Source organism: Miniopterus schreibersii, assembly GCF_964146895.1.
Source record: "Miniopterus schreibersii genome assembly, chromosome: 7".
Lineage (NCBI taxonomy): Eukaryota > Metazoa > Chordata > Mammalia > Chiroptera > Miniopteridae > Miniopterus > Miniopterus schreibersii.
Window position 1 is genome coordinate 17,625,603 of NC_138108.1, and position 13,044 is coordinate 17,638,646.

Consider the following 13,044-nt stretch of genomic DNA (forward strand, 5'->3'; position numbering starts at 1 on the left):
TGGAGGAGTGGTTGCTATGGGTTCCTCTAGTAGGTGTCATGGCTGGGGTACCAGAAATAGCTGAGCTAGCCATTGCTTCAAACACAGGAGCACAGATTTGCTCACGTATCTTGTATAGAGAATCCCATACCCTGCGATTGAAACACCTTTTAAACAAGGGTGTTTCATCTTGTTCCGTGATTTGTGCTGTGCCACATCTGGTAATTTTAATCTTCATTTTTCTAGCATATTTTTTAAACAAGCCAAAGAGACGTCTTTCAATGTTTACTTCTTTCACTGATATCACAGCTAAGATCTTCCTCTTAAATGTACGGAATTGACTCTATGAAACCTGGATGTCCCTCTAGAGATGATTGGTGAGCAACTTGCTATAAAAAAGGAATGACATTGGATGTGGGTTGAGGTTCAGGAGGAAGTATTCTACTTACTCTCCTATAGTTAAGCCACATTCTAAAAAGAGTGGAAGCTACTCATTTATGCACTAATATTGAACATGATTGGTTTTTGTTATTGGTGAAACATTTTCTTGCAAAGCATAGTTAAGCGCCCCCCCTCCTCTTGAATTTTTCTTGTTTTTGTGAATGTGCCTCTCTAATCAAGCACCATAGTGCTTGCATCAGAATGATTCCTCTGATACCAGGGATGAAAGCACAGGCAATGTAACAAGGGACAACTACAAGCCCACCGTGAGAGCCAGCCTGCAAGCTTAGACCCCCCACCTCTCCATTCTGGAGTCATCAACCTAGTTTTAGAAGGGGCGCGTCATAAAATGTAAAAGATTAAGAGTGTGCTCACGTGAATGTGTGTGCAAAAACAGGCATCAGATCAAAACAGAATATAATTCAAAGGCGAGTATGTATAAATGATTGCATGATTGTCTAATGCACTGAAGTCTGTCTAGAGTAGAAATTACAATAAATTATGTATCCAAAAGTAATGTACTGTGGTTTTCCAGACTGGGCCTGAAGGCAGAGGGTTTTAACTTCGTCTTCTCATCATCTGCTACTCTTATAATGTGTAAATGAGAAAATTCAATAATTTTTATTTGAGAACCACAAATCACTCTGCAAATCTAATTGACTAAAGTACAAGGGCATAAGCAAGAATCATTATTGTCGTTTTTGTGGCTGGAAGAGTTGGTTAAAAGATTTCATCTAAAACCAACAAATGAATAAGTAATGAAACAGACATTAATCATTTTGTTTTAACCCCTGGCATTCTATTGCGCTGTTTTATATACTTACCAAAGCCTGTTTACTCTTTGGAAAAATGTATTCATTTCTGTTATACAAGGAAATGAATAGACTTATATCCATTTAGCCGCCAGTGTCAGAGTTAGCAGCTGTGTGCCAGCGAGATAGCAAATGCAGGTGCTTGGGAACCAAGGGAAATAGAAAGTGGCTTTCAAAACTACCCAATGTGTGATCAGGTACAGAGAGATGCCTTTTCACCATTGACAACGATGACACACATTATGTGCCCTGGATGCATGGCATTTCAAGTGGAAAGCATTTAATATCCGGAGTTCTCCAGGCTATGAGTGAGGAAATTCTTATCAGAGTGCCTTTTTGGAGTTTGAGAAGGTATTTTTTTTGCCAATAGCTCGATTATGTAATTTTCCCAGGACGTATATGAGTGAAATTAAGAAGTACCGCCCAAGAAGCTGGTTCTATCTTTAACGTCCCATTGTTCTGCAAAGTCACTGAATGATCTATTGTAAAACCCAGCAGCTTCCCATTTCTCACGCTGGGCAGAATCTCTGCAGATTTTAACCCTATGCAGCATCCACTCACATCCACTCCTGTGGCTTCTGCGACATTTTTTATTATTGCCAGTCTTCAAATGGCTGGTCCTTGGTTTTTATGATCACCTCCCTTTTTTTCCTGCTTGCTTCTTAAATATAGGAATTACACTAAGTTTAATTTGGACTTTGTCACTCTTCCCCCTTGTGAGTCCAGCCTGTATGTGTCCATCCATTCTCCAGGACTGTTATTTATATGTTAGGAATTTTTCAAAGCCCTGTTTCAGATTATGGCCTGGGAAAATGAGGAAAGGACAACAAATGTCAAGTGTCACGGTAGCATGGTACAATTAATAACTGTGCTGGCCCTTGCTGACTTGATTTTAAGGATGTTATTCCTAGATGACTTGATGTTTCAAGTCAAGCCAAGATACCCGGTGTTTAATGAGCAAATCTCAAAAACAAATTTAAAAATTAATAAAAACACCTTCTCTCCACTTAAGATGAAAGTCTTGGGGGCAATGGACCTTTTATGAATCAGCATTGATGATGACATAGGAAGAGCTGAGTATAAAATGACTAACTGCACCAATGTAAGGAGTGACTGCTGCGGTCTGCATCCTACTGACTCAGGTAATGCTTTGAAACTCAGCTCCTCTCACTTTCCCTAAAAAGGCAGCATCTGCAGGGATCCAGAAGAGTCAAGTCGTGGACCTGGGGTGGTCACCACATTGCATTCATTGTCATCTAGATCAATCCTAATGATAATGCCTGAACTCAGAGAGAGCCACGTCCTGGGGTGAATGGCAACAGCACTGCTCATTATTGATCAATGCAGTTGGGTTAGAGATGACTGGGGCAAGCTACTCCTCTTCCTCTTATTTATCCCCCTGGCTTGGGACCATCCAGAAAGTGGGGTGATACTGATATATCCATCTTTGGTCATGATTCCACTTCTAAGATCCAGATGTGAATTAACAAATTTCTGATATTTCCTCATGGATACTACATTGATACCTTCTCTTCACTGCATACTTCACCTTCATTAATGCTTGTCTGCTCAAGTTATAAACCTCAGTCTTATTTCTACTTCTCTGTTAATCAGCTCACATCCCATGGTCTTCAAGTTCTGTCCCTTTTGTTTTAAAAGTGTCTTAAGCATCTTCCTTCCTCCAGATCTTTGCTGCCATGCTCCCGGCTCAGGCTTTATTGACCTCTCCCGGGTTTCACCAGCTCTAGTCTCTTCTCTTCAGTTCATTCTCCACATTGCTGCTAACGTTACTTTTCTAAAATTCAGATCTAATTATGTCATTTCTTCTCAAAAACCTTTAATGACCGCTTTAGCCTACACATAGAATCCAAACTTGTGGATATAATAAAAGACCCATAATCTGTCTCCAAGCTTCTTGCTCATTTCCTTTGACCTACATTTACTCCAGATACAGAAAATAATTTCATGTTCTCAGAATGTGTCCTTCATTCATGCCTTTATGCCTTTGCTTTAGAAATCCCCTTCCTTCCAACCCTTGTCCTTCCTGGACTCCCTCTCCCATAGGTTTTTGTGTGAACTTGGGTTTCTACCACGTATCACTGTTTGCCCTGGGCTGTGGCATGTTGTATATGCTCTGTCTCCTTCACTTGCCTCTTGAACGCCTGGAGGGCACCGAACCACGCTGGAAAGTAGCATCCAATCAATGTTTGTGGCATTTACTCATTTTCTATTTAAAAAGGTACAAACATGATGAGACCACTCTAGCCCAAAGTACAGAAAAGTCAGAAGGATGGTAGAATTGGATTCTTTGGGCCTGAGAAGCTACTAAGAGGCCAGCCTGATTGACAGCAGGACACAAAAGAGAGAGTGAAAAATTACCCCTTTCCATGTACAGATGTCTAAAGAAATCGACCTCCAGGACTTTGTTTCTGTCAGATTAAGGAACAAAAAGGGGCCATAGGGAGGGATCTGGTGAGAGGGGATTGATGAGGGGATTTCTTTGCACAGAGATGTCACGCTGTCCGTAACACTTTCTTTTGGGGAAAGTGTAGGGTGGTGCTGCCTTTTAACCTGAAGCTGAATACAAAGAAGATTCAAATGCTTGGAGAGCACAGAAATGTGTTTCCTGATGTTGGGAGACTCCAGAGTTCTCCATCCGGCCAGAGGAGGGCTGGGGACTCTGGTCGTGGGGCCCAAGGAGTGCTGCTGAGTGGGAAACTGGCTCCACTCCTAGAGATAGTAGGTAGGTAATACATGAGGGCCAGGGGAGGGCCATGCAGCAGCCAGAGCTAGGGAAAGTCATCCTATGTCCCGCAAGTAAGGCTGTCTGGGTGGGGGAGGGGGCGAAGCCTTAGCAGACGGAGGCTGGAAGCGTCACTGGGCGCCCACTGAGAAAGGAAACTGATTAAACCACCTGCCCTTACTTCTCCTTGCTCCCCCAGTTTTATACCCAGAGGGAGAAAAAGCAGCATCTGTCAGGAAGAAGAGAAAGTGAGTGCACAGCTCCGCCAGCATGCTCAGGGGTCCTCTTCCCCGTCAGGGCACATGCCCGGGTTCCGGCTCCATCCCCAGCAGAGGGTGTGGAGGAGGCAGATCAGTGAATCTCTCATCAGTGATGCTTCTATCTCTCTCTCCCTCTCCCTTCCTCTCTCTGAAATCAATAAAAATGTGTAAAAGAAAGAAAAGAAATTGAGTGCACAGAGAACACAGAAGGTCTATACCCCACTCCCAGAGCAGGCTTGCAACTGGGGCCATTCTATGCTGGGAAGAGCACAGATCTTACACCAACAGCTTCAGAGTTTTGACTGTCCCAAGGGCTGGACATTTTAATTTCTCAATTGAGACTCTTTTATATCATTGAGATTCTTTTTATAACCAGAATAATTTTATTATTTGAAAGTGACTAAAAAGTCACAAGTCTGCCCAAGTCTTCAGCTTGAGGCATGGGAGGATTTCTTCCATAACGTTTAAAGAAACTGTGAGGGACAAAAATAAATTTGCGTTTTGATCACAATTCATATGAGTCATGCTTCTTCAACACATTGGTCACACAGGAAAAGACAAAGTATTGGTACTTTGGCGTCCGTATAATGTGAGTACTTTCTGATTTTTCTACAGTTGAAGCAGAAATATGGCTGAGAAGTCTTCTAGGTTATCTCTTTGCGTCTTGGGTTTCTGATGTTAATGGAAATGATATTTTTTGTTCACTAATATTAAAAATCAACTAAGACTATCTGAAGTGTGTATTCCACATCTAAAACTTAAGCAGGTATTCTTATATTTAGGCTATGAATTATAGCCTTGTTTCATAAGGAAAATCTAAGTCACGTGCCAGGCTTGAAATGAAAGCAAGAAATTTAAGTCAGTTACTAGTGTCATAATAGGTCAAGAAAACAGCTGCATGGTGCTGGAAGCACCATGATGTTAAAATATTTAGCATAAATATTTATGCTAAATAAATATATAATTTAGAAAAAATTATGTATTTACCACAAGTTAACACATAATTTAGAAAAAGTCCTTTTATTCTCTAAATAATAGGAATCATGCAATTGCTTGTCAAGTGTGTAGTACAAATAGTTCACCCAATTTTCCTGATTTCCAAACACACTGATGATTTTTAGAAATTGTTGATGGATCTTTGCTTGACATAGATGTCACTTGCTAAATGATGCCTTTGTATGAGCCATGACTTGATATAGAGAACAGCATACAATTGTTCCAATGACTTCCTATTTAATGAATTGTCATTGGATGACTTGCATTTATAAAAAAAGGATGTCTCTTTACATAAATGATATTGCTTATGATTGATAATTCTCTTTCATCATTTGCTGAATTAACAGCAAATATATGAATTCTTTTCTGTGTCTTATAATACTGAGATTATTGGTATCTTTAGTAATGGCTGTCATGAAAATTGTTTATTTGAATACTTAATTCAATCAAATCTACTCCATTAGACCATACAAGACATCTTGGACTGCTTGGGTTCAAATTTTGACTCTGCCCATTAAGTTTTAAACCACCACTCTATGCCTCAGTTTTCTCATCTGTAAAATGGGGACATTAATAATTACAGTGCTCATAGGACTTAACATGTTTATAAGAATGCCTGGCACAGACAATCACTTAATAAGTATAACATTAATGTTAATGCCCACTTCAGTGGGCTTTTGGTGGGTTTTAATATGTTTTTATTGATTTTAGAGGGACAAGAAGGGAGAGGGAGAGAGAGATGGAAACATGAATGAGAGAGAAATATGGATCGGCTGCCTCCTGCACACTCCCTGCTGGAGATTGAGCCCGAAGCCCAGGCATGTGCCCTGACTGGGAATTACACCAGTGACATCTCGATGCATGGGACATCGTTCAAACAACTCAGCCACACCGGAGGGCCCTTTGGGTGGGTTTTAGATAAAGGTGAATTCAACAGGGACCATAACAAGGATTTACCTTAGGCTCCAGTTAGCCCCGCGTTGCACCATGGGGTTATCGATAGCTCACAACCTCCTTCTGTCGCCTCAGGAGTTCCCATTCTCTCTTCAGTGCCTGTTGCTTGTTTCAATACTCGGATACGAGTTAAAGTACTGCAGCGGCTTGTGGTTCCTATAAGCAGCCATATGAGGGAAATTGGGGGGGGGGGGATTAAGACTGGAAGCAGGTGATCACAGCCAAGATATGGTTATATGAGCACCAGGTATATGCTACCAGGATGCCAAAAATGGCACTGCTTTCTCTGTGGGATTCCAGTCTTCTTCTGACCTGGGGGAGGGGGACAATGCAGAGACAAGGACAGGCACGTGAGACCTGTGGCAGGGTGGGCGACAGGCCAGCAGGCTATTAGGCGCCCGTGTAGACTATCTGGGCCTCCTGTAAGAGTTAGCAAGGCACAGGCCATCCTCCAGAGCCCCCGAGGGGGTCAGAGCTACTGGTAGTGCCTGGAGAACAGGACATTTGGGGAAACTGGCACAGGATATTGGAGGCTCTCTGCTGTACCAGGCATTAACCTTATAGGTGCTTGAACTGGAGGTGTGTGGAGCCCAGGAGCATAGGCTTGGGTGGACAAAGGTGGGAACTGATACGGAGGTCTGGGCAGCAAGTCTTTCAATATTGCAGCAACTTACTCAGCTAAATAAGATATATATCGACTGAAAATCGGTCCTGGGTTTCAGAGCATTGACTCTCTTGACTAAGTTAGAGCATCTTTCCACTACGTCTTTCTTTACTTCCAAAAGTTAACAGGCAAGTATCCTACATGTTCAGGCCTACTGAGTAAGATGATAGTTTTTGCCACTTCTCATTTGTCCATGAAATTTTTATTTATTATAAGATGAAGAAACAAGTATATATACTCCACTGTATTTCTCCTTTTTATCTGCTTTAATGATAAATATAGGTGGGATCAGAATCTTAAATGCATTTATCATGGACATGAAAGTTACTAGCTGCTACTGTCAAATAAAAGTACTACTGAAAGGGTTTTTTCTTCTTCCTTGAGAAAGGGTTAAAATCTTTCTGTTCTTATGACCTGCACAGCATCAATTTCTCTCTCTTCTGGCAGTAGCAGACTAACTTTCCTTTAAAGGGAACACTTCCTCTCCACAATTTGTTCGTGTGGTTGAACCACCTGTGATAGAGTTGGACATATGACTCAAGCCTGGCCAGGCAGCACAAGTAAGCAGGTGACCCAAGGAATTCAACGATTTTCCGGTCCTGGCTTTTGGCTAGAGCTACAGGGAAAGAGGCTTTCTTTGCAGGTTGTGCAACCTGGAGCTTTCAGTGACCACAGAGAAAGGGGTGCCTGCCTGAGAATGAAACCAACAAAGAGGAAGCAGATCTAGGTTTGGAAAAAGCAAGATTCCTAATGACATCTTTTGAGAGCCTGGATTTAGAGTTGGAAAAAGAGAGATTCTCAATGACATCTTTTGAGTGCCTGAATTTATCCATGCCTGAGTCCATACTCCTGCCTTAGTTGGTTACTTGAGTCAATAAATTTGTCTTTATGCTTCACCAATTCGATTTGAGTTTCTGCCACTTGCAACAGATTGCCTTCTGCTAACATGGTAGTAATAGGGCCTGACACATAGCAGGAATTCAGCAGATAATTGTAGCCTTCTCTTTGCAATTTTTCTTTGGTTGGAGTGCACAATATATATACTGTATTTCCATACTAACAAGGTATACACATGTGTATACCAACATATACACGTGTGTGTGTGTGTGTGTGTGTATGTATATATATGTAACTTTTTTCCCAGAGAAGAAGAAACAATCTGAAACAATCAATCAGATGACAAGCAATTTTATTTTGCAAAACAATCACTATACAGCAACAAATACATTTGCAAATTTTGATTGAAAAACATGAACTAACTACAACCAGCCATTGAAGAAATGCCTTTCTATGGTAACAGGCTCTAGAATTCTCAGAAGAAAGAAACCCCCCGCAGATTTGTAGCAGAGTCTTGGAACCTTGGAATCCCAGCATATAGAGTATACTTTTTGTTGATTTTTTTTTCGTTTTGCTAAAGTTGAAGTAGATTTTCATAATTGACATTTTTTGGGTTTAAAAATAAGCTTATTCCTGCAGAGGGACTTGGCCTCAACCTACACACAGAGGCTAAAAATCCTAGGCCTAGAAAAACAAACATCAATGCTGATTTCAGCACACCAGTTTTTGAAGGAAGGCCTAGAATCTGCCTTCCAAGCCACAAATCTACTTTATTTTATTTATTTATTTATTTATGTTGGCTACTTAGATCATGAATAGTTTATCTACCTCGTTTTTGTGGAATGAAAAATATGAGAAAAAGTATAACTGTAGCTATGTCAGAATTAAGCACATAGAGATTATTTCTTTAATAAAACTGACATGTTATATTTTGGTTGATGATCCCATTTCCTGCTCTATTACTATACAAGAGTCTGGAGAAGCCAGCTACCATCAGCATAATCTTCCACTTAACAAAGGTCTCTCTCTAACCTTCTTCAGCCCTACCTGGTTGGTGTTACACAGGTGCCTTGCTTGTGGGTGGGATTTCCGCCCATCCCCCTGCTGGAACTCAGCAGGAGAATCCAGAGAGAGTTGGTTCCCAAATGAACATGGCCTTTGAAACTCACCATAAACTCGGATCTTTCCTGCATCATTGTAAGGTTTCCAATTCTTGGTTGCAGGAGACCCAGAGAGGGTGAGTTCACTGGAGAAGTTGGCCTTTTAACTCTTCAGAGCTCTGGATTACTTATGTATCCTTAAACAGGTTCTCAAAGGCAAAAGCCAGAGAGAAACTGGCACGAATAGATCTAGAACTAGAACCATGAAGTTTTAATTTCTAGATCAGCGTATGGATGTCCCCACAAGAGTGGTGTTCAAAAAGCTTAATTTGTGTCGTTAATCTTGAGAGTGAAGGCAAGATGGGCTCCACCACTTATCCCCATAAGAAGACATTTATCCTGTGTGTTTCTCTTTTTTACTGGTATAAATAATCAGGGTGTGTGTGTTTTCTTTTGTTAACTTTACAGAGAACCACATTTCCATACAAGGAAGAGCATTTATTCATTGTAATTTTGCTGTGGTTTGAAATAAACATTTCCTTTAATGCCAAATGTAATAACTTCATGCTTTATATAATCTTTATTTTGGACATGTATTAAGAAACTGAATTTTAATATGTAGAGCAAGTTCACTTATTCTTAACTTTTATAAAAAACTTAAACCAAGTTGAAAAAAAATACGTTTCATTTGTTAAAACAGTTCTAACCAGCTCTTAACTTCTTCCTACAGAACTTCAATCACTATCTAACTCTATCAAACATGTAAGAAAATAACGTAAGTTTCCACATGACTATTCTTACTTCTCTTATTTTCTGGTGCACCTTAAGGGAAGCTGATGGATAAAATGCCCAGATTGGTCAAACCAAACCTCACAGCGATTATTAGGCAGAAAATAGATACATCCATAGTCCTACTCAGGGGTTTCTATCTTTTTGACTGTTGAGTGAAGTCACTGATTTATACACAGTTTCGGACATGTCTACCTATGTAAAACCTCTTTGTTGAGAATGAATGGTGCGCATCTGCTCCTAGGGTTTCTTTGGTGGAATTCGCTCTGGTTCCAATATTCAATGAGTCACAAAATGTGACCCGTGTCTCTCTGTTACTGCACCCCTTGGATTCTCCCTTAGATGCTATTATACTTCCTTTTTGCCTCACCCATGCTTGTCATTTCTTCCTTTGTACTCAGGAATTGATTTGGCTCAAAAGAATCAAACACCTACCAGGTAATTTGCCTGTAACTGTTCAAGTCTAACATACCAGCCCTGAGCAAGAAAAAGAACAGATAAAAGTACTAAAATGCATCCACTCAGCCTGGCAACTCATTGCCTTATTCAGGCCATTGACTGTTTCCTCCTAAGTCTAAGATGAATGATCTGTGAGAGGAATTAATTGATTTGTGATCTCTAGACTGTATATTAAGTCAAAACAGTATTATCTACTGATAAGTAATGCTGAGTGATACAGTATTCCTGTACAGAGTCCTTCATAAAATGATTCTGAAATCTGTATCTCAAGTACTTTGTAGCTATCGCATCTCAAAATACTGTATTTTTCCTTTCCAATCAAGGGATCTTTACTTTGGGGAAGGAAGCCAAATCTCTTCTGTTAGATCACTTATAAAGCAGGTAGTATTTGGAAGAATGGGCTAACATGTCCCAAATCCCACTGTTAGTTTCAACTTTAGCAAATGGAAAAAAAAAAAAGGAAGAAATCTTAAGTCTTTCATGAATGATTACAGAAGTAAAACCCAAAGTATTCCGTGATTCAAAATAAAATAATTTACATCCATAATCTTAAACCAACGATCTGTAAACCCTTTTATGTATAACTGGACCCGCCCCCACAAACTTCATGTTGGTGAAAGCAAAGAAAAATAAATTTTTCTAGCATCACGGGAGAGACTTGTACCTGGCACGATAACAGGGTTACAGCTTTGAGTTGTTACAGAAGCAACTTCATGCTAAAACTTTTTGTCTTTTTTAATGTATTTTTTTTTAAATAGGGAAAGAACCCTGCTAACATCTACTTTCACACACCTAAAATTGCAACACCAAAGGGTGCAGGAGACACAGATACTGTGAATAAGGAAGTATAATATTCAAGTATATGAGGAAGTCTCACAAATGGCCACAGAGAAATATATATATATATTTATATCTATAATACTGTATCAAACAGATGGAAAGGGGGTGTGAAACCGGTAGTGTGGACACAAATCTAGCTGATCAACTGACGTTCTAGTAAGACATGAGTCCATCCTAGTGAAAGTGCTTCATTCCTAAGAGAGCACTTTTACACCACTTCCTCAACCGCAGCTCCAATGCTTCGTAACTATTTTTTAATTAGTTAAATAATTTATTGAATTGACTTATACTCTGATATAATTATCCAGGTCCCAAATGTTAATAACTTAATCGAATCTTTCTTCCCCTTTATACAAAATAACACTTAAAAAAACACACACGTATTTCTTACATGCTCTTCCCTTCCTGCCATCAGATACCTTGGTTTATTTTAACCTGCAATAAGTTACAATGTGCAGCTTTTATCTTTACACCCAGCAACAGAATGGTGAAATGAGCAGCTTGGATGTTAACAAGGCCTTTCAGAATGTAGTGGATAGCCTTCAGGCACATGAAAGGTAAAAATGCAATTTTTCAAATAATAATACTCCATGCAAAACAGAGCAGAGCAAAAATAATCGTCCAATTGTACTTAGGTAAAGCCAGTGTCTTCCTGATGCAAATGGAAATCAGGTCAATTTCTGCATATGCTATTGTTGTTGTGTGTTGTTTTTTTTATAAAACTGTAACAATTACTAGAGTTTGGGAATGAGATTATTTATTTTATGGTTTGTAAAGAATAAACATAACCTGCTCAGAGCCCACTCCTGCCAAGAGCTCATGCCTAAATATTATTACTCCAATGCTAAATGAGAAATATTCACAAGCCCTGCTTAGCGAGTGCAGCAGTGACATCCTCAGCCAAAGTGGCAAGCTGAGGGGATTCAAGCAGGTTGATGCTTCCAGAAGAGGAGACGTTGCTAAGCCGCCGGGGGGATGCCACGCTGGATCTGCCTGGGGACTGGGTGATGATCTCAGCCCCGTGGTCCACACGGGCCTTAGCATGCTCTCTGAAGTTCAACTTTTGGCTGTCAATCTGTTCAAGACAAGCATCAGTCCCTGTTAACTCAAGCATCTGAACTGACCTTCAGATCTTTTTCTATATCCCAGAGCTACTGTGACTGTCACTTCTATTCAGCTCTGCCATTCCTACTTCTTACATGTTCAGGTCTTCGACCTGGGACACATGCTGAGGGAGAGTATTTCAGAAGGATTAAGAAAGAAGAAAAGACGAGATCAGCTCATGACCTTGTTTCTTACCTTGACATTACCGCCTCCGGGTACATGGTGAGCATTGTCAAGCGAACCGACTTTAGCTTGGGCCTTTTCTTTGAAATCCAGTTTTACACTCTCAATTTTCACACGCCCACCACCTAAGTGAGGAGAAAGGCTTTTAAATGCCTTGCTAAAATTAAATCTTATATTTGTGGTGACTATTTCCCCAAAATGATTATAGGAGATAGACCACTGTAAACCACAAGCTTAATTAACTCTACTATACCTTTGACCAGAAATGTGAAAAAAATCTTTTAAAATTTCTAGTCCATGCCATTTTCCCCACATAATGGGGAATAATAATGACATCCATTTTTGTACCATTATGTGGATTGCTTTACACATTAATACCTTTCTCCTCTACCCATTTTAACCTAAGATACCAGAGAGGTTTCTGTTATCTGTATAATAAACACTCTAAAAATAGCACAATAAAAATATACTAGTCTGTCCTTTCTAAAACTTGGGCTATTTAGACTCTCATTCCAAAGGGAGCAAATTATATTGAAATGAAGCTCTTCTTTATTCTTCTTCATGGTAATAGGTCACTGGTACAAAGAACTATTAGGCTAGAAATGGTACACATCCGGGTAATATATTCATTTGTAAGTTTCAACACTGATAGCTTGACTGATAAAATTGAAGTCAGGAGCTACTTTTTTTATACTAGTAAGCTTTAAGAGCTTCTCATTTTAATTAGTAGATGGAACAAAAGGAGATCACATGCTTATAATGATGTCCTAAGACCTATCTGATACCGACTTCGACCTGATTAATATTAAGACAGAGTTTTGACCATGCCATCTCCCTAACTGCTGATTAGTCTGAAAATCAAGGCTCTCCTGATAGAAGAGAG

The 13,044-nt window shown here is 39.9% G+C and overlaps 1 protein-coding gene across 35 annotated transcripts in view; it reads right to left on the reverse strand.

Moving 5' to 3' along the window:
- Window positions 1-10,786: 10,786 nt before the first annotated feature.
- Window positions 10,787-13,044, reverse strand: part of MAP2 (microtubule associated protein 2) — a 214,013-nt gene continuing 211,755 nt past the window's right edge. For all 35 annotated transcript variants that reach the window (XM_081143097.1, XM_081143129.1, XM_081143125.1 and 32 more), the window contains 2 exons: window positions 12,174-12,286; window positions 10,787-11,949 (listed from right to left, as the gene is read on the reverse strand). In XM_081143097.1, coding sequence (XP_080999223.1) covers window positions 11,734-11,949; window positions 12,174-12,286 — 329 coding nt within the window. In that variant the 3' untranslated portion in view covers window positions 10,787-11,733. The remainder of the gene's footprint in view (window positions 11,950-12,173; window positions 12,287-13,044) is intronic.